Source organism: Pituophis catenifer, unplaced genomic scaffold, assembly GCF_029215685.1.
Source record: "Pituophis catenifer annectens isolate HBS135680 unplaced genomic scaffold, rPitCat1.0.hap2 SCAF_4, whole genome shotgun sequence".
Lineage (NCBI taxonomy): Eukaryota > Metazoa > Chordata > Lepidosauria > Squamata > Colubridae > Pituophis > Pituophis catenifer.
Window position 1 is genome coordinate 106709974 of NW_027256884.1, and position 20929 is coordinate 106730902.

General features: G+C 34.4%; 1 protein-coding gene across 1 annotated transcript in view; it reads right to left on the reverse strand.

Annotated features, from left to right (window-relative positions):
- FRY (FRY microtubule binding protein) overlaps positions 1-20929 on the reverse strand; it is a 152954-nt gene that overhangs the window by 109083 nt on the left and 22942 nt on the right. Inside the window, exon 2 of the mRNA XM_070942813.1 lies at positions 6680-6879. Within this exon, the coding sequence (XP_070798914.1) occupies positions 6680-6879 (200 nt within the window). The remainder of the gene's footprint in view (positions 1-6679; positions 6880-20929) is intronic.

Genomic DNA, 20929 nt, shown 5'->3' on the forward strand with positions numbered 1-20929 from the left:
TAACAACAGAGAAATGGCTGGTTCTGCGCCAGGAAGGCTGATAGATGATCATGCTGCTTGCACAATGCTTGCACAAAAGAAGAGAAGATGGTAGAGAATCAAAGATGGGTTATGCAAGTAGTCTGGTATAGACACAAAGATAATATTTGGCAGCAGCAGTCATGAGAAGAAAACATAAAATAAATGTTACTCATAGGTGTATTGGGTTTAATTAGTTTGGGACCCAATACTTTAGTGCATTTCTTTTATATGCTTTTCTCCCTAAATATAGTCATTGATTCTCTGTCTTCCCATTTTAGCAAAACTAATTTTTTTATGGAAATTAATCTCTTCTAAGAAATCGCTGCACAGAGATTTCTCAAGTCTCTATTTGGCTATTTACAGTGTTTGCAAAAAGGGAAGAACATTCTTTCTCCACCCAAATATGTCTATTGCAATTTATTCACTATCTTTCATATTGGAAGGCTAAATACCGAGCCAAAATCTACAGCCACTAAATTTAGTACAAAAGGGGTTTATTCATTTTCAATGATTCACTGTATTTTGGACTGAAGCAGCTGTTATATAAGAACCAAAGAACACCAAATAAACATATTCCTATCTTAATAAACAATGTCCCATTAAAGTCTCATTTTCATATCCTGAACTTTCATCAGAAGAATATATAATGAATTTTAGAAAAAGAGGTAATCTAGTTTTTTCACAAAATATATTTTAAAAAATTAAAATTGAAAACGCTTTCAAGATCACAATTATTTCTCTTCATCATAATGATTTTTAAGTCATAAATAATTACAGTTTGTGAGGTAATAGGGAAGAATTACAGCATCCCCAAAAAGATAGTGCCATGTTTCTTGAACTCAATGGTAAATTTCAAATTAAAGTGTGAACTCCTTCTTGGTTTACAAATATTCTTCCAATTATTCTTTTTTAGCTTGTAGACTTGAGTACAGGGAGTCCTCAAGTTATGACCATAATTGAGCCCAAACTTTATGTTGCTAAGTGAAACATTTAAGCGAGTTTTGCCCCATTTTACTACTTTTCTTGCCACAGTTGTTAAGTGAATCATTGCATTTGTTAAATTAGTAACAGGGTTGCTAAGTCAATCTTATTGATTTTGCTTTTCAGAAGGTCGCAAAAGATGATCACATGATCCCAGGACACTGCAACCGTCATAAATATGAAACCAATTGCCAATAATCTGAATTTTGATCAGTCCAAAGAAGAGGACCAGGAAAAGGAAACATTAATATTATCTGCAGAAATGATGCAGACAAAAGAGTGATGATTACCAGGACTCTGGTCTGAACAATCTGGATGATGGTCTATTAACAAAGGTTTGAAAAGTATGCACTGACATGTTGGCAGAAAGCAATTGATCCATTCAGAGAATAAATAATTTCCACAAAATTTATGAACAAGATAGAAGTCATCTGTTCCCTCACACATATATCAATACATATAATCATAAATAAAAATGCAAATGAAATATGCAAATAAAAAATGACCACATTAAATATTTATATAATATAATTCAAATTAATCATAGCAAACTGTAATATATTAGCTGCATGGATATATCACACCTCTTTGATTAAAAGCTGCTTCTGCCACAAGGAAAAAAAATCTATTATGAGAACAGAAGGAAATTCCTAGACAGGTGTTCAGATGTCTCTTCCTTCCTGGAGGGAGGGGGGCTTTGTGGACATGCCAGAACGGGGAAGAGGGATGTCATCTTTTTAAACTGACTGCTATTATTCCCAGCAAGAAAAGTGCTAATTTCAACTGAATGTTGATCTTTAAAATTCTTTATATCATTATATGTATTTGAACCCACAAAGATTCCATTATTAAATCGATGCAGAATTTGAATACAAGTAATGAAGATGTAACAATGGGAATTTAAGCTTACTCTAAATATTATATTCATAGAAAATGGGTGTAAGATATTTTACATTGGTATTATCATTGCAGTTTTTAAAGTTGATAAGTCATTTTCTAAAAATTGTTTTGAACTGTAATGAATAGGTCAGATTTTTTTTTCCTATTTGGAAAATGATTCATACTAGAATGAAATAAATTTTAAAAGTCAAATTTCCATTTCAACCTGAAATATTTTATTAAGCCATATCTTCCCTCTAAGTAAACTGAATTACTTTTGTTTACTGCTGGAAGGATATTGTGTGCTTCTTATTGAAAAGGTCATCTGATTGTCTCTTTGGAAAAATGATTAAACAAATTGTGCGAGTACATTTCAGTGTCCAAAATAACTCTGTACCTTAACTAGTAAAACAGAAACAGAATTGTATTCCAACTTATTTGTGACTCAACCAAGATTTGGGTTTTCAATGTTCACATTTTAGTTTCATGGGACATTTAAATCAGAATAAATTTCCAATTTTGCCTTGGTGATTCATACTGTGTTGAGCATGGTTCTTGATATGTATCCTTGCTTAGAACTTTGATTTTTAGTTTCTTATATATTATATTCATTTGTTCATAATTGATTAATGATATACTGGAAAATTATAATTTCCTAGACATCTTGGATTCTTTGTTTACTTATCTATCCATTACTTCAGTATTTTCTTTGTCTTTTAAAAATTGTTATTGTTTTGAGTATTTTTTGTGACATGTTTAATAAAAAAATAATATAAAGGAAGGAAATACCAAAATTTAGATAAGTATTTTAATTTGGAAATATCAGGCAAAAGCAAGATGCAGGAACATTTTTGGCAACCTCTTTTAAACCACAGAAATCTGCTAATACTAATAAAAATAAATAAATAATATGCAGATAAATTGAGTAATAATTCATGTAAAATTTTCAATGAATGGGATATTTTATGGCTGTCAGACCTCAACTTCAATTGATATAATGAGTAAGGCATGAGAGGAGCTCAAAAGACCTTAACACACTGATAGACCTATTATCAACTTAACTACCGCTTTAATATGTTTTGAAAGTGGACTTGTTCTTAATGCAAAACTTGATTTTCTACCCTTATGGAAAAAATAAAAACAGTACAAGAAAGACATTCCTGAAAATATCTTTAAAACATCAAACTGAGTTTTATTTGAATTCTGATGTATACCCCCAAACATATCCTCACCAGCAATTGTCAATAAAAATATTAGATCTATCTATCTGTTATGAAAGGAAAAGCCCAAAGCAATGATTCCCTTTTCTGATAGGCTTCTGGCATTTGAGACATGGCTATAGAGTCTAATAATCTCCCATTTAAAGTATGACAGGGCACTGCATCTTCAAAAAAACTGCAATTAGTTGATATTAGAGTAGCAAGATTATTAAACTGGGACAGGCTGTGTTTTATTGGCTGTACCACTTTCCAATGCATTTCCAAACTCAAATCCAAATGCTGATTTTACTTCAACATCTTACTACAGCATGGGATCTAGTTATATGAAAGATTGCTTTCTTCCATTTGTACTTATCTGAAATTTTGATCTACAGACACCAGGCTTTGAGTACATAAACAAATTAACCATAAAGTAGACAACCTTTCTGAAAGTGATATTCTGATATGGAAAAGTTCTGAGACTGAAGCTGTTTTTAGAGTCTTCTTTAGAAGTATGCAGAATTATCTGAAGCAGGAAAAGTACTTTGGATCTGCATAGGCATGCATACTCACTGCATCTGTCAACAGACTGATAAAGAAGCTGTGTTTTTTTCTCAGCTTGCATTGTAGCTCTGTGGTTCCAGGAAAATATATGCTTGTGCTAAGAAGGCAGCAGTAGCTGAGCCAACCTGTGGCTTAGGCAGTACCTAAAGTGCCCTGCATCTTGACTTAGTTTAATAAGAAAAGGTATATTCTGTGGTGAGGTTTTGTGGACATTTGAACTAAGTACATATTCAAAACTGTGGTTATGGTAGAGAGCCTTAAATGTAATCTGCAAACGATTCCCACTTAAATTATATCCCGTTTTTGAGATATTAGATTTTTAATTGTTTAATGGGTTTTAGTCGTAAGGTTCTTAATTTTTCGGTCAAAGGATATAATTCTTTTAAATTTTTAACATTTGTATTGGATGTTTTTTACTTGGCTGTGCACCGCCCTGAGTCCACCAGGAGAAGGGCGGTATACAAATTTAAATAAATAAATAAATAAATAAATAAAATTATGGCTATGTATGTCATCTGAACAAATGCTAAGTCCTCTACAAGCAAATGAACAGAAATGGTGCAAAAAAGAACCCTTCCTGCAACAGAATACAACAAGATGGTGGCACAGTGGATAAAATGCAGTATTGCTGTCTAATTCTGCTCACTGTCAGGCATTCGATCCTGACTGGCTCAAGGTTGACGTAGCCTTCCATCCTTCTGAGGTCGGTAAAATGCAGATCCAGATTGTTGGGGGCAATCTGTGAATTGCTTACAGAGTGTTGTAATTTTTAGCACTGTCACTATCAAATATTTAGTGATAAGTATATTTTTTCTTTTCATTTGAAATAAATAGAAATTTAACATTTCACTAGTTTTCATTCAATGCATCTGTTAGACTACAGTATGATTTGTAAAGGCCACTCATCTTGTTCTAGTAATGTGGGCCTAATTCAAATATAGAAAAGTTGAATTAACTATAGTGATGGACCAATTCTTGTATATCTATGGTTCTAAAATATTCTCCATTTTTCATTTTGACTCTAATCTCTGTGGAAAAATACAGGTTTATTAGCAGTTAAGGAGCCTTGAACTATTCTGAAAGAAATACATTTTAAAATCTTCAGGAACGAGAAGCATTTTGCTCCCTATAGGCCTAAAGTCATCAGTAAAACAGTCTCCTTTCACATAGAATATAGTATATGAAAAGTGCCTAAAGGCTCACAATCATGTTAGAGCCTGTACTATATCACATAGAGTGCCCCCAAATTATTACAAAATTATTCATTTCTTTCTAATAGATTAATAGATAAGGTTGATATTATATACAGTTACTCCATATAGTCAAAGAGACATAATGACACAATGAAAAAGTTGTGTGAACTATGTCATTGGACCGTGAAAACGCTGACCAAAACTCATTGATTTTTTTCAGGAGAATGAATATGGCATAGATTCTTCCATTATCTTTTAAGTGTTATTTTAAAAGTATCTCACAAGCACAGTCATAAACTAGATATTCTTTGGAAAATATAATTCTGCTTTGCTACCTTATGTCATGGAATAGGCTTGAATTAAATTTCATATCTGAACCTGGTCACTCTGACTTTTTGTTTTCTACCGATGTTATTTCACATATTTCATTTCCTGAAGCTCCTCAAAGAATCAATAATTTCCACAGGATCAGCAGTCAGGGAGAGGTCATTCAATAAGAGCAACCCTATTGAGAACCTTGGTGGTCTAACAAGGCATTGGACAGAGTTGTCCACAAGATAACTGGGAAAACATAGTGTCATCTGGAAACCCTATGGACCCATTAAGAGCCACTGTAACGCTACAGACTTTGCTGGCTTCAGTTAGATCCATCACTATAAGAAAGCGATCTTCCTACAACAAGGGATTTATGGAAAAGTCCATAAGAACCAAGTAACATTTTCTATCTCCAAGATAAAGGCCAGATACTGTATATAAATCAGGCTAGTGATGTCCAAGCCTATAGTTATCATGGCAGCCAGAAATTCCTAAACTATTTTTGAACCCAGAAAGAGGAAGCAGAAATTTCTCCAAGTCAGCAGCCTGGGTGAATAAACATCCAGTATAGTAATGACATCAAGAGGCTGGATGGTAAAAGAATGGTAAAAGAACAACACCCTCTACTTTGCCCAAAAGCTAATCTCACAAATATCAGCAATGTTTCTCATAACACCCATAGTGTGCCAATATATTATTGTCACTTCTCTCCCCTTGCTCCAAGAGCTGACAGAGCACATGGAACCTGGTCAAAGAGATTTCAGTGACAGGCATACACCTCCTTCCCCCTTCGTCAAGCCAGCTCTTGGTGATACATGTCAGGTTTCTCCTGTTATCCACAACTGACTATGGATGGTGCTAAATATATTATAGGCAAACTTGGCATTCAAAAGAATAATCCTGAACCCAGTCTGATGCAAATGCCTGGGTTGTTAAATCTTGTTAATCATTTTTGTCAACATATTAGAGCAAGGATGTGAAACTCAAGGCCTGCGGGCCAAAACCGGTCTTCGGGGTACTTAAATCTGGCCTGCAGGACGGGCCTGGAAATAACAAAGGACCAGCCCACAGTGCCTCTGGCAGCCAAAATGGGCGTGAGGCCCCCTGTGCCTCATTTTGGCTGGCAGGGTGCTGCAGGAGGCCGTCCAAGCCGAAAACAGTGCGTGGAGGGCCTCACGCCCCATTTTGGTTGCCAGAGGTACTGCATGAGATGTCCATTCTGTCTCCGCCCCCTGGCTGGCCCACGGAGGAGAACTACAATGCTGATCCATGCCTCGAAGGAATCCAATTTGACACCCTTGTATTAGAATTATATTTCCCTTATCCACCAAGTTGGGCAAGGCAACATATTTTCCAAGTGCATTCCATACATATTTCTTATTTTAGTGAAGTTGCTATTTTACAGGTCTTTAATCCCCCCACAGAGTAAAACAGTCATATTCCATTGGTTCAAGAGATTCTAGCAAATTGATTGCAAATTAGTTTTAGTTCATTCTACACTGAAATGTTAATTTTTCTTTGACTTACCAGAGGTTCTGCCATGATGATGCGGATCTTGCGTTCAGCCAGGGTGGTAAAGTTAACAAATAAACTTTTCAAGACATATTCTCCAGGCTTACTATCTGGATCAACATTGATAGGTAGCATGGTTGGAGGTCCCTTTTCCTTTTGTGTGCCAGAAACAGAAGGGACGGGTGGTTTAATGTATCCGTTACCCACTGGAGATGCTGAAAATTAAAAATGCAATATATACTTAGTAAAACATAATTTAGATTACAAAATGATTTTATTCCAATATAGACTAAATAATCTTATAATTTTATTCCAATATAGACTATATAATCTTATTAAGCAGCTTGCAAAGTGTAGATTGTTAAGATATTGAATGGATTAAAGCCTAATATTATTTTTAATGTGAATATGTAAAGACATTGTAGAGCTGTTAAAATTAAATATTAGGCAGTGGCACTATCTTCTAAAATGCTGAACACAAAGAAGATAAAAGCACACCGAGAGTCTGAAACTGTATTACTCAAATAAAGTATTACAGCCAGTTCCTTTCGTGTGTGTCTGTGTGTATAACCACAAGAGCATAATACTCACACACAAATACACAGAAATAAGCTAATTATATTGCAGGGAGAATCTCAGACAAGGGGATGTAGATTTCCCTGTACAATCTTTTCTGAACAACAGTCTCTCTTCTGCTGTGCTCTCCTAGTATTTCATTAAGAAATAACGATGCCATCATATAATGGTGTCATTAAGGTTATATGCAGTTACATCTTTCGAAAAGGTTTTATAAGAAGCTTTCTTAATTAGTGGTTGTAATGAGCTCCACATAACTCAGGGGGAGCTGCTTCCAAAAATGCGTTAAGGTTTGGCAGGAAATAACTCTAATTACAACAAATAGGAATGTAACAGTGCAGAATGAGCGAAAAAGAATAAGAAATATGTAAAACCCAGAGAAATCAGGATTTTAAAAGGCGAAATAAATATTGTGCCAGATTGAATGTTTGTCTAGAATGATGAATACTGATGGGAATATTAAATACTGATAAATAAATCAGACAACTACTCATATCTGAAAGTTGCATTTAAAGTTGGATGTTCCACTCCCTCCGGGAGGCAGCCTAAACAGGCAATATTTCTTTAAGCTGATACACATTTTTCATAATAATCCCCAGAAGTGAAATATAGTTAGCACATTGAACTCTGATTTTGCATAGTAGTCAATATTAATCAGAAGCAGATTGACTTAATTCTCAATTTTTTCTATTTGGATAAATCAAGCTAATGTAAGAGGATACCACACAAATTAATTTTTTGGTCACTTTTCTGTTGTTTACATAACAAAAAAAGTAGTTTTATTTTTCCATACCAAGTATTACAGCATACAATTCAAGCTTTATCATATAAGAGACTTTTTCTTTAACCCTTCCTGTTTTTTTAACTAACATTATTCCAAATACATATAGTTTTCCTGGTTTATTTCTCCACTCACTTGAAATCAGCATAATAAGCCACCATTTACTAAATATAGATTATCAATATTCTAAATATTGCTTTAAATGTGAAAATGTCTGGCCGGTGCAAACTATTCTAACATAGCATCTTCATCTTATATATGTGACAAGTGAGTCAGATATAACAGCATTATCAACAACCGTTACTCTTGAAAGTAACACAGTATCCATGGACAATAGGACAGCAGATTAAGGTAAAATGTAAACAAAAATTGAATTGAATTCATATTTTTGATTCTATAGTAAAACTACTTAAGGTATTGTTAGTCCTGTAAATTTATAGTCTTGTTTTAATCCCATGTCAAAAATCTTAAATACTACAGACAATTTCCAAACAATCAAAACAATCAATTTGTTGCTGAAAATTATCTGGGAATTAATAAAACACATACAGTACATGATTCTGAGATTTTTAGGCTGTAGATTACCCCTCATCATTTAACCTTATTTGTGTTCAAGAAAATTTCTTAATTTCAACTGTTTTTCCACTCAAGGAACACCACAATGGCAACAAGTATCAGTACACCACGTATTTTCACTTTACTTAAACTACAGTTACAATTTAATTACCATTAAGTTACCACTCTAATTTTATAATTAAAATAAGTTATAAAATATAAAATTAAGAAAAATGAAACATAAATATCCCATTCCTGTGGTTATGCATCAATTAGCTATTTTTCCCCTGGCCAAAAATAAATATCTAAATATCTAAATTATCCTGGCTGATAATCTTTCTCCACCTTCAACCCTTTATTACCAAATTTTCTTCCTATATCATAGTGCTGTGTCCTTTATGATAATTAGAATTAAATACGGCAGATAACATGACACATGCATTAGAAGAATTCAAGATAAAAATGATGCCCTTTCCATAGCTTTTCAAATACACAATAAAACCAAAGATATTCCTTTGATTATAAAGCAAAATCAATGAAGAAAAATATTATCAGGCAAAACCCGAACCTCATTAAGTTTACCAAAAACAGGCAGTATTTTTGTTATCTGCCCACATCTATATCTATAAATATATCTATATCTATATCTATATCTATCTATCTATCTATCTATCTATCTATCTATCTATCTATCTATCTATCTATGGTTTTTAAATACAAACTCTAACAAGTCAATTTAAAATTCAAACTTATGGAAAGGCTTTTTGTCTTTCTTTTTTTTTACCTACCAAGTCCTTTTATTAAGCTGATCACACTGGATCGCCGCCAGCAGGCCAGTGAAATCTCCATGAGGATGACAATATCAAAAAAATTCCCGATCATAAAATTTATTTGTTTCTATAGCTGAGAAAAAAAAATGACTTGCTTCATGTCCCTAGCTTGGTCATTTTGTTACAGAAGTTTTTATTAACTTCAGATTCAAAGCTAGAACTTTAGGGTTTTAAATGACGACAACCTGCAGCTTCCTGATCAGAACACATTTTCCATAACCAGAGGTAATTTTTAGCCTCAGTGTATGATGATGATCTACAACTTGCAGAGTAGCTGCCAGCCTATATTTATCCACAAGCACATACTATACTGACAGATTAGCAAAACTACTTCATGCACTCCAAGCACATGAGACTTGCTTGTATAGCCTGCGTAAACAACTCTTGCATACCAACAACATACATTATCGTACAGACCATGGTGAAGGTAGCATTTCTCCCCAGAAAAGTTAGGCAACACTGAGATAACACAGAATAAATGATAAAAACATTTGCTTTGTAACCAAAGGTCCTAAATCACACATAGAAACAATATGAATTCCTTTAGACACAACACAGAGGGCGTCCTTTTAACAGTGTCAAAAGAAGTGTGAAATTGCACATCCTCAAAGAAAGTTACAGTTTATACTGTGACTAAAACTTGCACATTTGTTGAAGATAAACCCTCCATGCTTATTCCTGAACAGGATTAGAATATTAAACTAGTATGAAATATCAACACTGAATAGAATTTAATATGCTACAATTCACAGCAAATGTTGTAAGATGACTTACAAAATGTTTTTAAACCACCAAGAACTACATGAACATTTCCAGGCATTTACCCGAGTCAGGACTGACTACAAAATTCACACGTACACAATCTAAAATGTTAAAAACAGCAGCATAAAATGAATTCTATGGAAATTATATTAACTATAATGAATAGAAAGTTATTCCAAAGAAAAAAGTGAAATTTCCAACAACTGCATTTAAGCTTGAATTGACAAGCTATTATTTATAATACAAATAACAACAATAACTACAACTATGTCAAAAGGAAACATTTATCTTCTCAAGAACAAATTAAAATGAAAAATGCAAGATGGCTCACATCTGATTAGCTGCCAAGAATAGTGCAAGACTGTCTACAACCTCTCTTCTTCAATCCATAGAGTCGTATCTTTCCAACAATGAATCTTGGTATCTTAGGCAGAGATCACAAGGAGTTTCTCCAAACAAACTTGCCAAACAAACTTGCTAAAACTAAGAGCAGTTAACTAACAGTTCACCCCCCCACCCAGCCCCAAGAGGGTGGAACCAGAAAGAGAAGAAGGGAAGACTTCAGCCTACTGAATTCTGCTTCTGATCAAGAAATATACATTTCTTGTATATTTAGAATTTAGGGAGATCCTCTCAACTTTCTTTATAGAAAGAAAGTCGGAATATAAATAGATATAGATCCTTCAATTGTATAGATATATAGATCATGAAGAGCACAAAATTTAGAAATGTAGAATATAGATAAGAATATAGGTGGATATAGAGATCTATCTATAATATAGGTAGATATAGAGAGATGTAGAATAAAGAATATTCTATAGAGATAGAATAGAGGTATCAAAAGCACAATGACTAAGCCAAAGTAAACAGGATATGGAATCAAACCAATTAATTAGTAAAAGTCTGTAGACATTCTCTGTCATCCAGGTCATGGTGGTCCCAAAGGTGCTTTTTTCAGGAGGCAACTGGACTTACTTGTTTTTTCTTTGAAGACGTTTCACTTCTTATCCAAGAAGCTTCTTTAGCTCTGACAGGATAGCTTCCATTCCCCACTGTTCTGTCAGAGCTGAAGAAGCTTCTTGGATGAGAAGCGAAACGTCTTCAAAGAAAAAACAAGAAAGTCCAGTTGCCTCCTGAAAAAAGCACAATTAGGACAATTAATTAGTACTGTAGCTAACTTCCAGTCACTTTAGGAGTTTACATGGTGTGTGATAGTGCTATAAGGTAAATGTCAAAGACAGTTTTTCTACTTGTAAAAGATGCTGCAGAATTTAGGATAATTATAGCAGGGTGAATTATTTCTGCAACCTTTTGTGCAATCAGTTTTGAAACAGTGGTACTCACTTTCTTCTTTTCATCCATGACTTCAGCTTCAAGCAAGAAAGGACAGAGAGCCAGTATCAAGCCAACCAACTTCAAACAATCATACTAGGATGATCACACTAGTGATGGACAGAATATAATTCCACTCCTTCCTTCCTTTCCTTCTACCCTTCAAGCAGAGGAACACATAACACATGCTCCTCTGCATGCAGTGAGTCTTTTAAAGCCTCCACATGTTCAGAAGCAATTTTCTAAAAGGTGGTCAGAACATGGGGTAGAGAATTAACCTCTCCTCTCATAAGCACAAACCTTCTTTTCAAAAATCACTTCTGCACAATCATTAGCCTTTAAAATAACCCTCACAATAGAAGCAATTTTAAAGCCTTGGGGGGGGGGGAGAGGAAAACTTGTTATTTCCATTCAACCTTTTCCCCCTGTGGAGCAAACTCAGCTGCATTGGGGTGGTGGGCTAGTGGAATAGCTTCCTTAAATTGCCTGTAGACTGAATGAGAAACCAGAAGAACTGTACTTGGGGGACGGGAGGGGGGCGCGAAAAGATTCTTTAGTTTACACTCTGGAATTCTTTTACAGCTGTAAAAAAAAAAGCACAATTATATCACCTGACTCACTAGTAGCTATCATGCCATCAGAACTACCATTATGAATGTCAATTAGTCAGAAGTAGAACACAAGATCTGGCTATATTTCAAAACATAAATGAATGTGCTTAAGTTGGAAATCAGCAAGACTTGGTTTTATGCTGTATTAAGACTTTAATGACAATGCAATCAACCTAAAGAAACTAAATACAAAGTCTCATCAATTGCCTAAAACCATTTTCTGAAAACATGTGGAATATATGCACATAGCAAATCTCACCAACATAGGCTCAATAAGAGACACTGCATCAAATGTGCAAGCTTTTGGCAGAATCGCAAGAATCATTAGCAATTCTGCAAAAAATATATGATTTATTATGGAACAATGAAACTTACACTGCCTTTTACATTTATTAAATATTAATTTACAGTGGCTAAATATAATTCAAAAGTACCAAATGTGAATCTTATGAGACAGCTGGTGTGAAGGGTATACTGCCAACCAATATCTGATAAGAACCTGCCTCTATTTTGAATAGATGATGCAACCATACATACAGAAAGGTTTAACTGATAATGCAAACACATTTCATATCAAGAAGGCAAAAGCCCTGAGAGAGAGAAAGATGGAAACTTTTTCAATTGTTATTGCTTTGGAAAGATGATTAAACTTATATCCCATCAGTTAAATTTAAAAGAAAATTTTATTTTCATTAACTATATTGGTTCTCACATACTTATGATCTTTGAGGCTTGTTCCTAATTGGTTCCTCACCTAAAACTTCCAATTGGTTTGTTTTGAAGAAATTCCAAGAGGACCAATTCCTAATTGGTCAATCCTTGAGTTAAGCCGTTGACTAGTTCTTTGTGGAGTAGACTTCTGATTTGTCTATTTTCTTGTATTCCTATAACATGGACAATTCAGAGATCAGCTTGTCAAGTTCAGAATAGCCCAGCCCAATAAAGCTGCTCACTCTGCCTTTAAATTTCCAGTGAAATATCAGGCCACTATAAAACCAGACCATGGACATTCAGCCCAGAAGCTCATTGCTACTTTATTGATACCAACCGTGAAAGCCTACACAAGTGCAGATAGATGTCACATATCGATTGTGTTCTTTAGTGACCATTCAAAGTTACAATGGCACTGAAAAAGTAACTTTACAATCAGTCTTTACATTTACAACTATTGCAGCATCCTATGTCACACAATCACCATTTATGCATTTCACAACCAGCTTAGAGCCAACAAAGAAATCAGAAACAACTGCAAGTCGTGATCACATGATGCTCACTTAATGAAAACATAAAGGAATTTATTGCCTCCCTGCTTCCCCATAGACATCCATAATCTACAGATAGTCTTTGTTTTACAACCACAAAAGGGACCCAAACTTTCATTTTTAAGCAAGGCAGTTAAATGAGTGGTGCAGATTTTAGATCTTTTTTTGCCATGGTGGCTAAGCAAATCATATGGTTCTTAAGTGAATCCAGCTTCCCCCATTGACTTTGCCTGTTAGAAACTAACTGGGAAAATAGCAAATGTGGATCATGTGAGCTGGAATACTGCAACTGTAGTAAATGTTGGTGTCAGCGTTCCAGAAAAGCCCAATTCTGAGTAAAGACGCGGAAGCAAGCGTTTTCCAAAGTTCTCTTTACTAGAAGAGGTAAACTGGCACATCTGGGAAAACCCAAATCTGAAAGGTCCGGGTTTTCCCTCAGTAAATCAAAACCCCCCAAACCATCCCCTCACTCCTCAGTCGATCACATGCTCCAATCAACATCCATCCCGTCTCGACTCAGCACTCCGACCACTCCTTCTCCAGATGCTGGATCGCCCTGACCTTGACCGACAGGAAGAATGCTATTATGTCTACCAACCACCCCTCTACTAAATCCCCCCTCTTACTTTCCCACACATGAGAAGGTGGCAGCATAGAAGCTTCCGGCCTGATATGGCTTCCAAAACTGACAGTTGTTGCCAAATGCCCAAAATTAGATCACATGACTACGCAGATGCCTCAGTGGTTATAAGTATAAAGACTGGTCACAAGTCACTTTTTTCATTTCCATCAAAATCTCAAATGGTTGCTAAACAAATGGTTCTAAATTGAGGACTACCTGTATATTTATATCAAAATCAAAAATCTACATATAAAAAATGGCCATAAGAAAAATACTAAACACTAATTCTAGTATTAAATACCATAATAATGCTAAACACTAATACTAAAAATACTAAGTAATAATAATATTAAATCTGTGTACCTCCCAACTCTCAATGACTCTGGGCAGTTCACAACAATGAAATGAAGAAATTTCAGTGAAACCAGTAAAAGATATGGTTAAAAGATGACAAGGATGATGAAGAAAAAAAATAGTGCAGTATCTCCATCACTTTCCTTAAAGTAATGAACAATGTATAAACTATTGAGTTTATCACCATATTTCTTTATCAGACAAGACTGTACACAAGTATAATTTGTTAACAAAAGTCTATATGGTCACATTTCTTGACAGATTGAAAATATTAAATTCTGTTACTATGTTTTCAGTCACATAAAAAGTAAATATAATACTGTTAGCCATAAAATATTTATTAAGAAATTACTTAACATTGCCTTTCAAATGAGAACTTTCCTGTAAGACAATGGAGAAAAAAAATGTTCCACTGGTGTTTTAAATTTCTCTGTAAATAACTATCTACAATTATAACTGCTAGTATATAACCAGTATAAATAGAGCATCAAAATGTAACTTTGCATAAACGAATAATTTTGTATATGTTATTTTGTCCTTTTAAATGGAAAAATACTTTTAAACATGACAGTAGAATTAATCTTAGAACATGTTCCCATAAATTATCTCAAGTACTTTTGTTTAGCTGAATACTAGCATGTCCTTCCTTCTTTTTATTTCTCTTATACTATCAGTCAAATAAGTTTAATAGCAATAAAGTTAAAATAATAGGAAAACTGCCCATAAGTAAATACATACATTCAGATGCCTATAGAAAAATATTTACATGCATATCCTGCCTTTCTTTCAGTGAACTCTACGTGGCAAGCCAATTAAAGCTGATTCCATACAATATCATTGGCCAGTACAGCAAATACTGTACTTTACTGTACTTGTTACAGTATTGTAGAAATTGATAAGACTTGTCCTACACCAAGACTTACTGTTGTAAGTTATAGCTGATTAAGGAGATGTCTGAAAGTAGTTTTATATATGATTTTTATTGAAAGTTTTAAGAAAAGTAATAAGAGCTATTACAAACTAATATAGAATAAAAAAGGGGAAAGAGAAAGGGAGAAAAAAGAAAAAAATTAAAGTGCAGAAAGAAAAAAATGTAGAAGAAAAAAGATGTAAACCAATATATAAAGAAGGGACTTCTGATCTTCACAAAAGTTATATATTGCTTATAACTATTTTAGCTTCTCTGTCTCAAGTTAGAAAGTCTTTTTTCTATGATCTATTCTGTCTAATCATCAAAAACATAAATCATTTTTATTTTTTCTTATTTTTATGCAAAAAGTCAATCACCAGTTTCCAATCACCAATATATACAGATATTGTCTTCTCTGTCTAATCAAACAAGTTACTTAAGCCATTTCAGTAAGTTCTGTCATCTCCACCAACCATTTCTCCATTGTAGGTAGTGCCGAATCTTTCCATGTTCGTGCAGACAATAATTATGCATATAAAAAGTGTTTTGTGGCTCTTTCCTGTTTATTCATTAGTCCAAGAGAAAAAGTTATAGTTTCAATTGAATGTTAACCTGTAAAATCCTCTGAATTACTGTATGTATTTGACCCTATATGTATTTGGCAGAATTTTCTATCTTTTCTACATGTCCACCAACCATAATAAAATGACCCTTCTTGTTCATATTTCCAACATAAATTTGAAATACCTTTATACATTCTGGATAATTTTCCAGTATCATATATCAAAGGCACATCATTTTATGAAGATTCTTCTTGAGATTATAGTATGATTTAAGTTCCAATCCTTTCAATGACATATGTTCCCATTGTTCCATTTGTATATTATAAACAAAAGTTTTTAGCCCACTTTATCACATTCTTTGACCTTCTTTCAAATTTCAATAAAAGTTGATACAGTTTAGCAATTATATGTTCATTATTTGTACACAATTCCATTCTGTACTACATGGTATACCATAAATTCTTCTGTCTACTTTAAATATTTCTGATAACTGTAAGTACAAAAACTATTGACAACTATGTCCCTCTGTTATCAGTAGTTCTCTTAATTTTATTTTACATTCCACTTGATCTCAGAATATATTAACCTATTATTATTATTGTATTATTATTATTATTATTATTATTATATTCATTAAACATTAAACTGAACACTTAAAGATGTATCACAAATATATTATGATTATTTCTTGTTTATAAAATTTCTTGTGCTGAGAGCCATAAAGGAGTTTTCAGGTTCATCCTACATTTAAATCTCTTCCATACTCTCAATACGGCACGTCTAACATAATGATTTTTAAAATCTATATTAACCTTAACTTTATTGTACGTCTGAAAGTACTCTAGATTTAGCATGCAGTATATTGTTGTTGTTGTTGTTGTTGTTGTTGTTGTTGTTGTGTTGTTATTATTATATGCTGCTATAGACCTGTATTAGAACAGCTTGGTTTGTGGTTCTATTAAAATTTAGCATCCTAAGTATGTGTAAAAAGCCTACTAACAACTTCTAGAACACTCTAATTTTGTTCTGCTGCCTTTTCTTTATTACTGCCTGCTTACATGCTCTCTAAACGAAGCAGTGCCAGAGACACAACAATGGAAGAGCAGCATTCATTTCCTCATTCAAGGTGAAAGAGAAAACAAATTTTCAGGGGGTATCAAAAGTCAAGCCCCCACGGACAACTTATTATATTTAATTGGCTGTCATTTTTTTTAAACAATTACTTATTTATTTGATGCATGATCTTTGAACATTCCCAAATACAGTAACGTTTTCTCTGAAAAAAAAAAAAACTTAATAAAACTTTTCATTGCTGGTCTATGGGCCTGACCTTTGGTAAAATCTATATAAAAGCTACAGCAATAGGACGTGTTTACATCGAAGAATAACTTCTTGTGAAACCTGGAGCTCATTCTTTTTGTGATTCCTATATTATCTTCATGTATGCCTCACTAGTTGCGCTAGATAAAAAAGGAGAAATTAGCTAAAATCTTGAACATTTTAAATTGCATTTTCAATGCCAGAGTGTTCTAAAACCAGAAAGTTATAAGAGTCAAATAAATACAAGATCATCTGCTGGTAATCCAGATACTATTCTACTTTTTATACTGTATGCTACAAACCTCTGGCCATTTCTTTATAAACCCACCAGAAATGAAAAAGCTGCAGTTTCTCCCAAATGTACATCCTTTGTACCCACCTTTTTAGTTTTTCCTTTAAAGATGCAATTGAGTATTTGCTTCATTCCACAAGTGGGTAGGCATTCTCCCCAAAATGAGTGCAAATTAACAATTAGTAATCAGTCAACGAATGAGAATTTAAAACTTGTTTGTCATTATCGATGTTTAGTTGACATGAAAATAAAACAATGTGAAGCACTGTGTAAATAAAACAAACAACTTGTATAGATCATTAACAATAAACATCACATGCCCCTTGAGAGCATTTGTATTGGGACATCACTGTGTAACAGGCACAATGACATGCTATTTTGGCATAATGAATTATTATTCCTGGTATCATGAGATCAGCTCTATGGTGCTTCTGGGGGGAAAAATTTTGCATGTTCAAGTAAATGCAAACACAAATTATGAGATTAGGCATGTGAATGAAAGTTTAATTTTGTATTGTATATTTAAGGATGCATATATGTATTTCACTTCTTCTTCTACAGGCATAATCTATGCCATCCCCTCCCAAGAACCCAAAGTCTCTTCTTTCAACAACACTTAGCATTTTCGACATTTGGTAGAATCAAGTGAATCCCATTTTTGCTTTTAGAATCAAAATCTTCCTTTATCTATGATTGCTATATCAATACTAACAACCACTGATATTAATTGTAACCTAAGGTAGAATGTTAATTTATCAGGCTTTCAGTAGAAGAAACTTGGATGCTCTTCATAAGTTTTGTTGTTTTTTGTTCACTTACATAGAAATGTATGGGAAGAACAAACGGAGCCGAGGAAAAATGGAAACATGCTAATATTTCCACCAAAAAGTATAGCCATGAATCTACCTCTAAGCACACCTATTCAGAAATAAATATCAAATATTTCTCAAATTGGGGCATGTGAGGTGTTCCTGAGTTTCTTTCTTGTGAAATAACTTGTTTGGCCCCCTTTCACCAGGAAGACAACCCATACATGACTCCAGGAAAAGACACAGCTGCTTCACGAACAGGTGCTATGTGCGTGCTTAGGCACTTTCCAAATCATACTTTGCTTTCCACTCCAGATCTTTTCCCCGCCCGACTGACTACTTTTTCAGCTTCTGTTTCATGTAACTCACCTGTAGAGCATTATAGGTCATGACTAAGGCTACCGCATTAAAACTGTATTTAGGTGTTTTTGCTTTGAGTAGGCATCCAGGTTAAAACACTTTTCTAAATTAACAGATGCTGAGCTGTTGATCTGCTGAAACAATCAAAACAGTTCAACAGCTGTGGGACTCAAAATAACATGGACAGCAAATTGCTGAACTGCAGCCTTGAAGTGAATGTTGGCATTTTATCCAACAAGAGATCCTATAATTAGGTTTATTCACTGTGGATGAATAATTCATAATAGGTGATAGTTTTACTCCTGAATTCAGAAAAACAATCTATATTCTCTTTATGTGATTTGTTATTTATAACTATACTGCCTTTTAGATCATTAATTGATACTGTACTTAATAGACATTAATCAAGAAATATGGTATTCAATTTCCACTAATGCAATCTTGCCATAGATAGTGAGCTGAAAGTCAAGTGAAATGAAAGTCAGAGGAAAGCTGAACAGGACAGACAATGGGCACGATAGAAGGAAGATTTGGACAGGAGGTAAGAAGGACGAATGAGTATCAAGGAAAGCCAAGCTCAGGAATAATACCTCACAATTCAAATTATATCCAAAAAAGCAGCAAGTGGTAAGACTGTGGTGAGTAGAAAAATGTGTTTCCAAGAGAATCATATATAAGACTTAAATTTGAAAGAAGATGTATAATTCCTTCATACTATGTTAATTTTTAATCTCTCCAAGGAGCAGAAATCAAACATTTCTGCTTGAATCAAGAAATTGGATATTACAACCAAGGTATGCTGTTGCAATGGAATTCATGAAGTCAAGACTGCTGCAAAATCAAGAAAATATGGAACTGGATTTTATATATGGATTTCTAACAACCAATCACAATGTGGTCATAAAACATGTTACATGACTGCATCACTTAGTGGCAGCAATACTGGCAGTCCCTGTTGCCATCATTAAGTGAGGATTGCAGGTTGTTAAGCAAGGACCATGACTTGTAATTTCCTGCCAGCTTCCAATAAGCAAAGTCAATGGGAAAGTCAGTAGGGAGTAGCAAGTCCCAGCCATAATAAGTCTTTCCTTAGGCAGCTCACAAATAGGATAGCAGATGGACGAGTGCTATGAAGTGCAGAGAGGCAAGGAGGGAGTGTTACCATGGTAAAAAAATGGCAGGAGAAGTGTGACTTTCCAGAGTGACTTCCACATTACCTTGCTTGTGGGAAACCAGCAGGGAAAGTTGCAAGTGACTGAATTATAATCACGTGACTGCAGGGCCAGAACACAGATGACTGGTCATAAGTCCCCTCATCATTGTACCTCTGATTGGTCACTGAACAAGCATTCATAACTTGAGCACTACCTGCATAATGGGCCTTATAATAAAAAAAAGACACACACACACATATTTATTTTATTTTTAAAAAATTTTAATTTGATTTATATGCCGCCCTTCTCCGGAGACTCAGGGCGGCTTATAATACATTAAGCAATAGCCTTCATACTTTTGTATATTTATACAAAGTCAGCTTATTGCCCCCACAAACTGGGTCCTCAATTTACCTACCTTAGAAAGGATGGAAGGCTGAGTCAACCTTGAGCCTGGTGAGATTCGAACTTACAGTAATTGCAGACAGCTGGTGTTAATCACAATGCTATCAGTCTGCTGAGCCACCAGGCCAGTCATTCTCTCTCAGCCCAACCCACCTCATAGGGTTGTTGTTGTTGTGGGGAAAATAGTAGGAAGAAGGTGTGTTGGATATTTTTGCTGCCTTGAATTATTTGTAAAAATAATAAATGTGGGATACAAATAAATAATAACCATCAAATGGAGAAAAATAATGAAAACTGAAGGAATCAAGATGCCCTATGGAAATAGCATCAAGAGTCTGGATAAAGATGATCACTACAAATATTGAGCGTCCTTCAACCTAATAACATCAAGCACACTGAAGTCAAGAAAAAGGTTAGAAATGTGAGTGAAGATCTTAAAAGTCCAAATTCAGGGGAAGAAATGCCGTCAAGGCAATTAACACCTGCACAATTCCGGTCATTAAATACACAGCTGGAATACTGGACTGGACTCAAACAGAACTAAAGCCTTGGACAGGAAGACCAAAAAAATGACAATGAATCATGTCTTTCATCCTTGGAGGGATATCGACAGACTTTATTTACCAAGGAAAATGGATGGGCGTGGAATGTTGCAAGTATGTCAGACGGTTGAAGAAGAAAAATGGGCTTTGGAAGAATAGCTGAAGGACAGTGAAGAAAATGCACTGAAGGAAGTATATCAGGAAGGCTTACTGAGAACTGGAGAG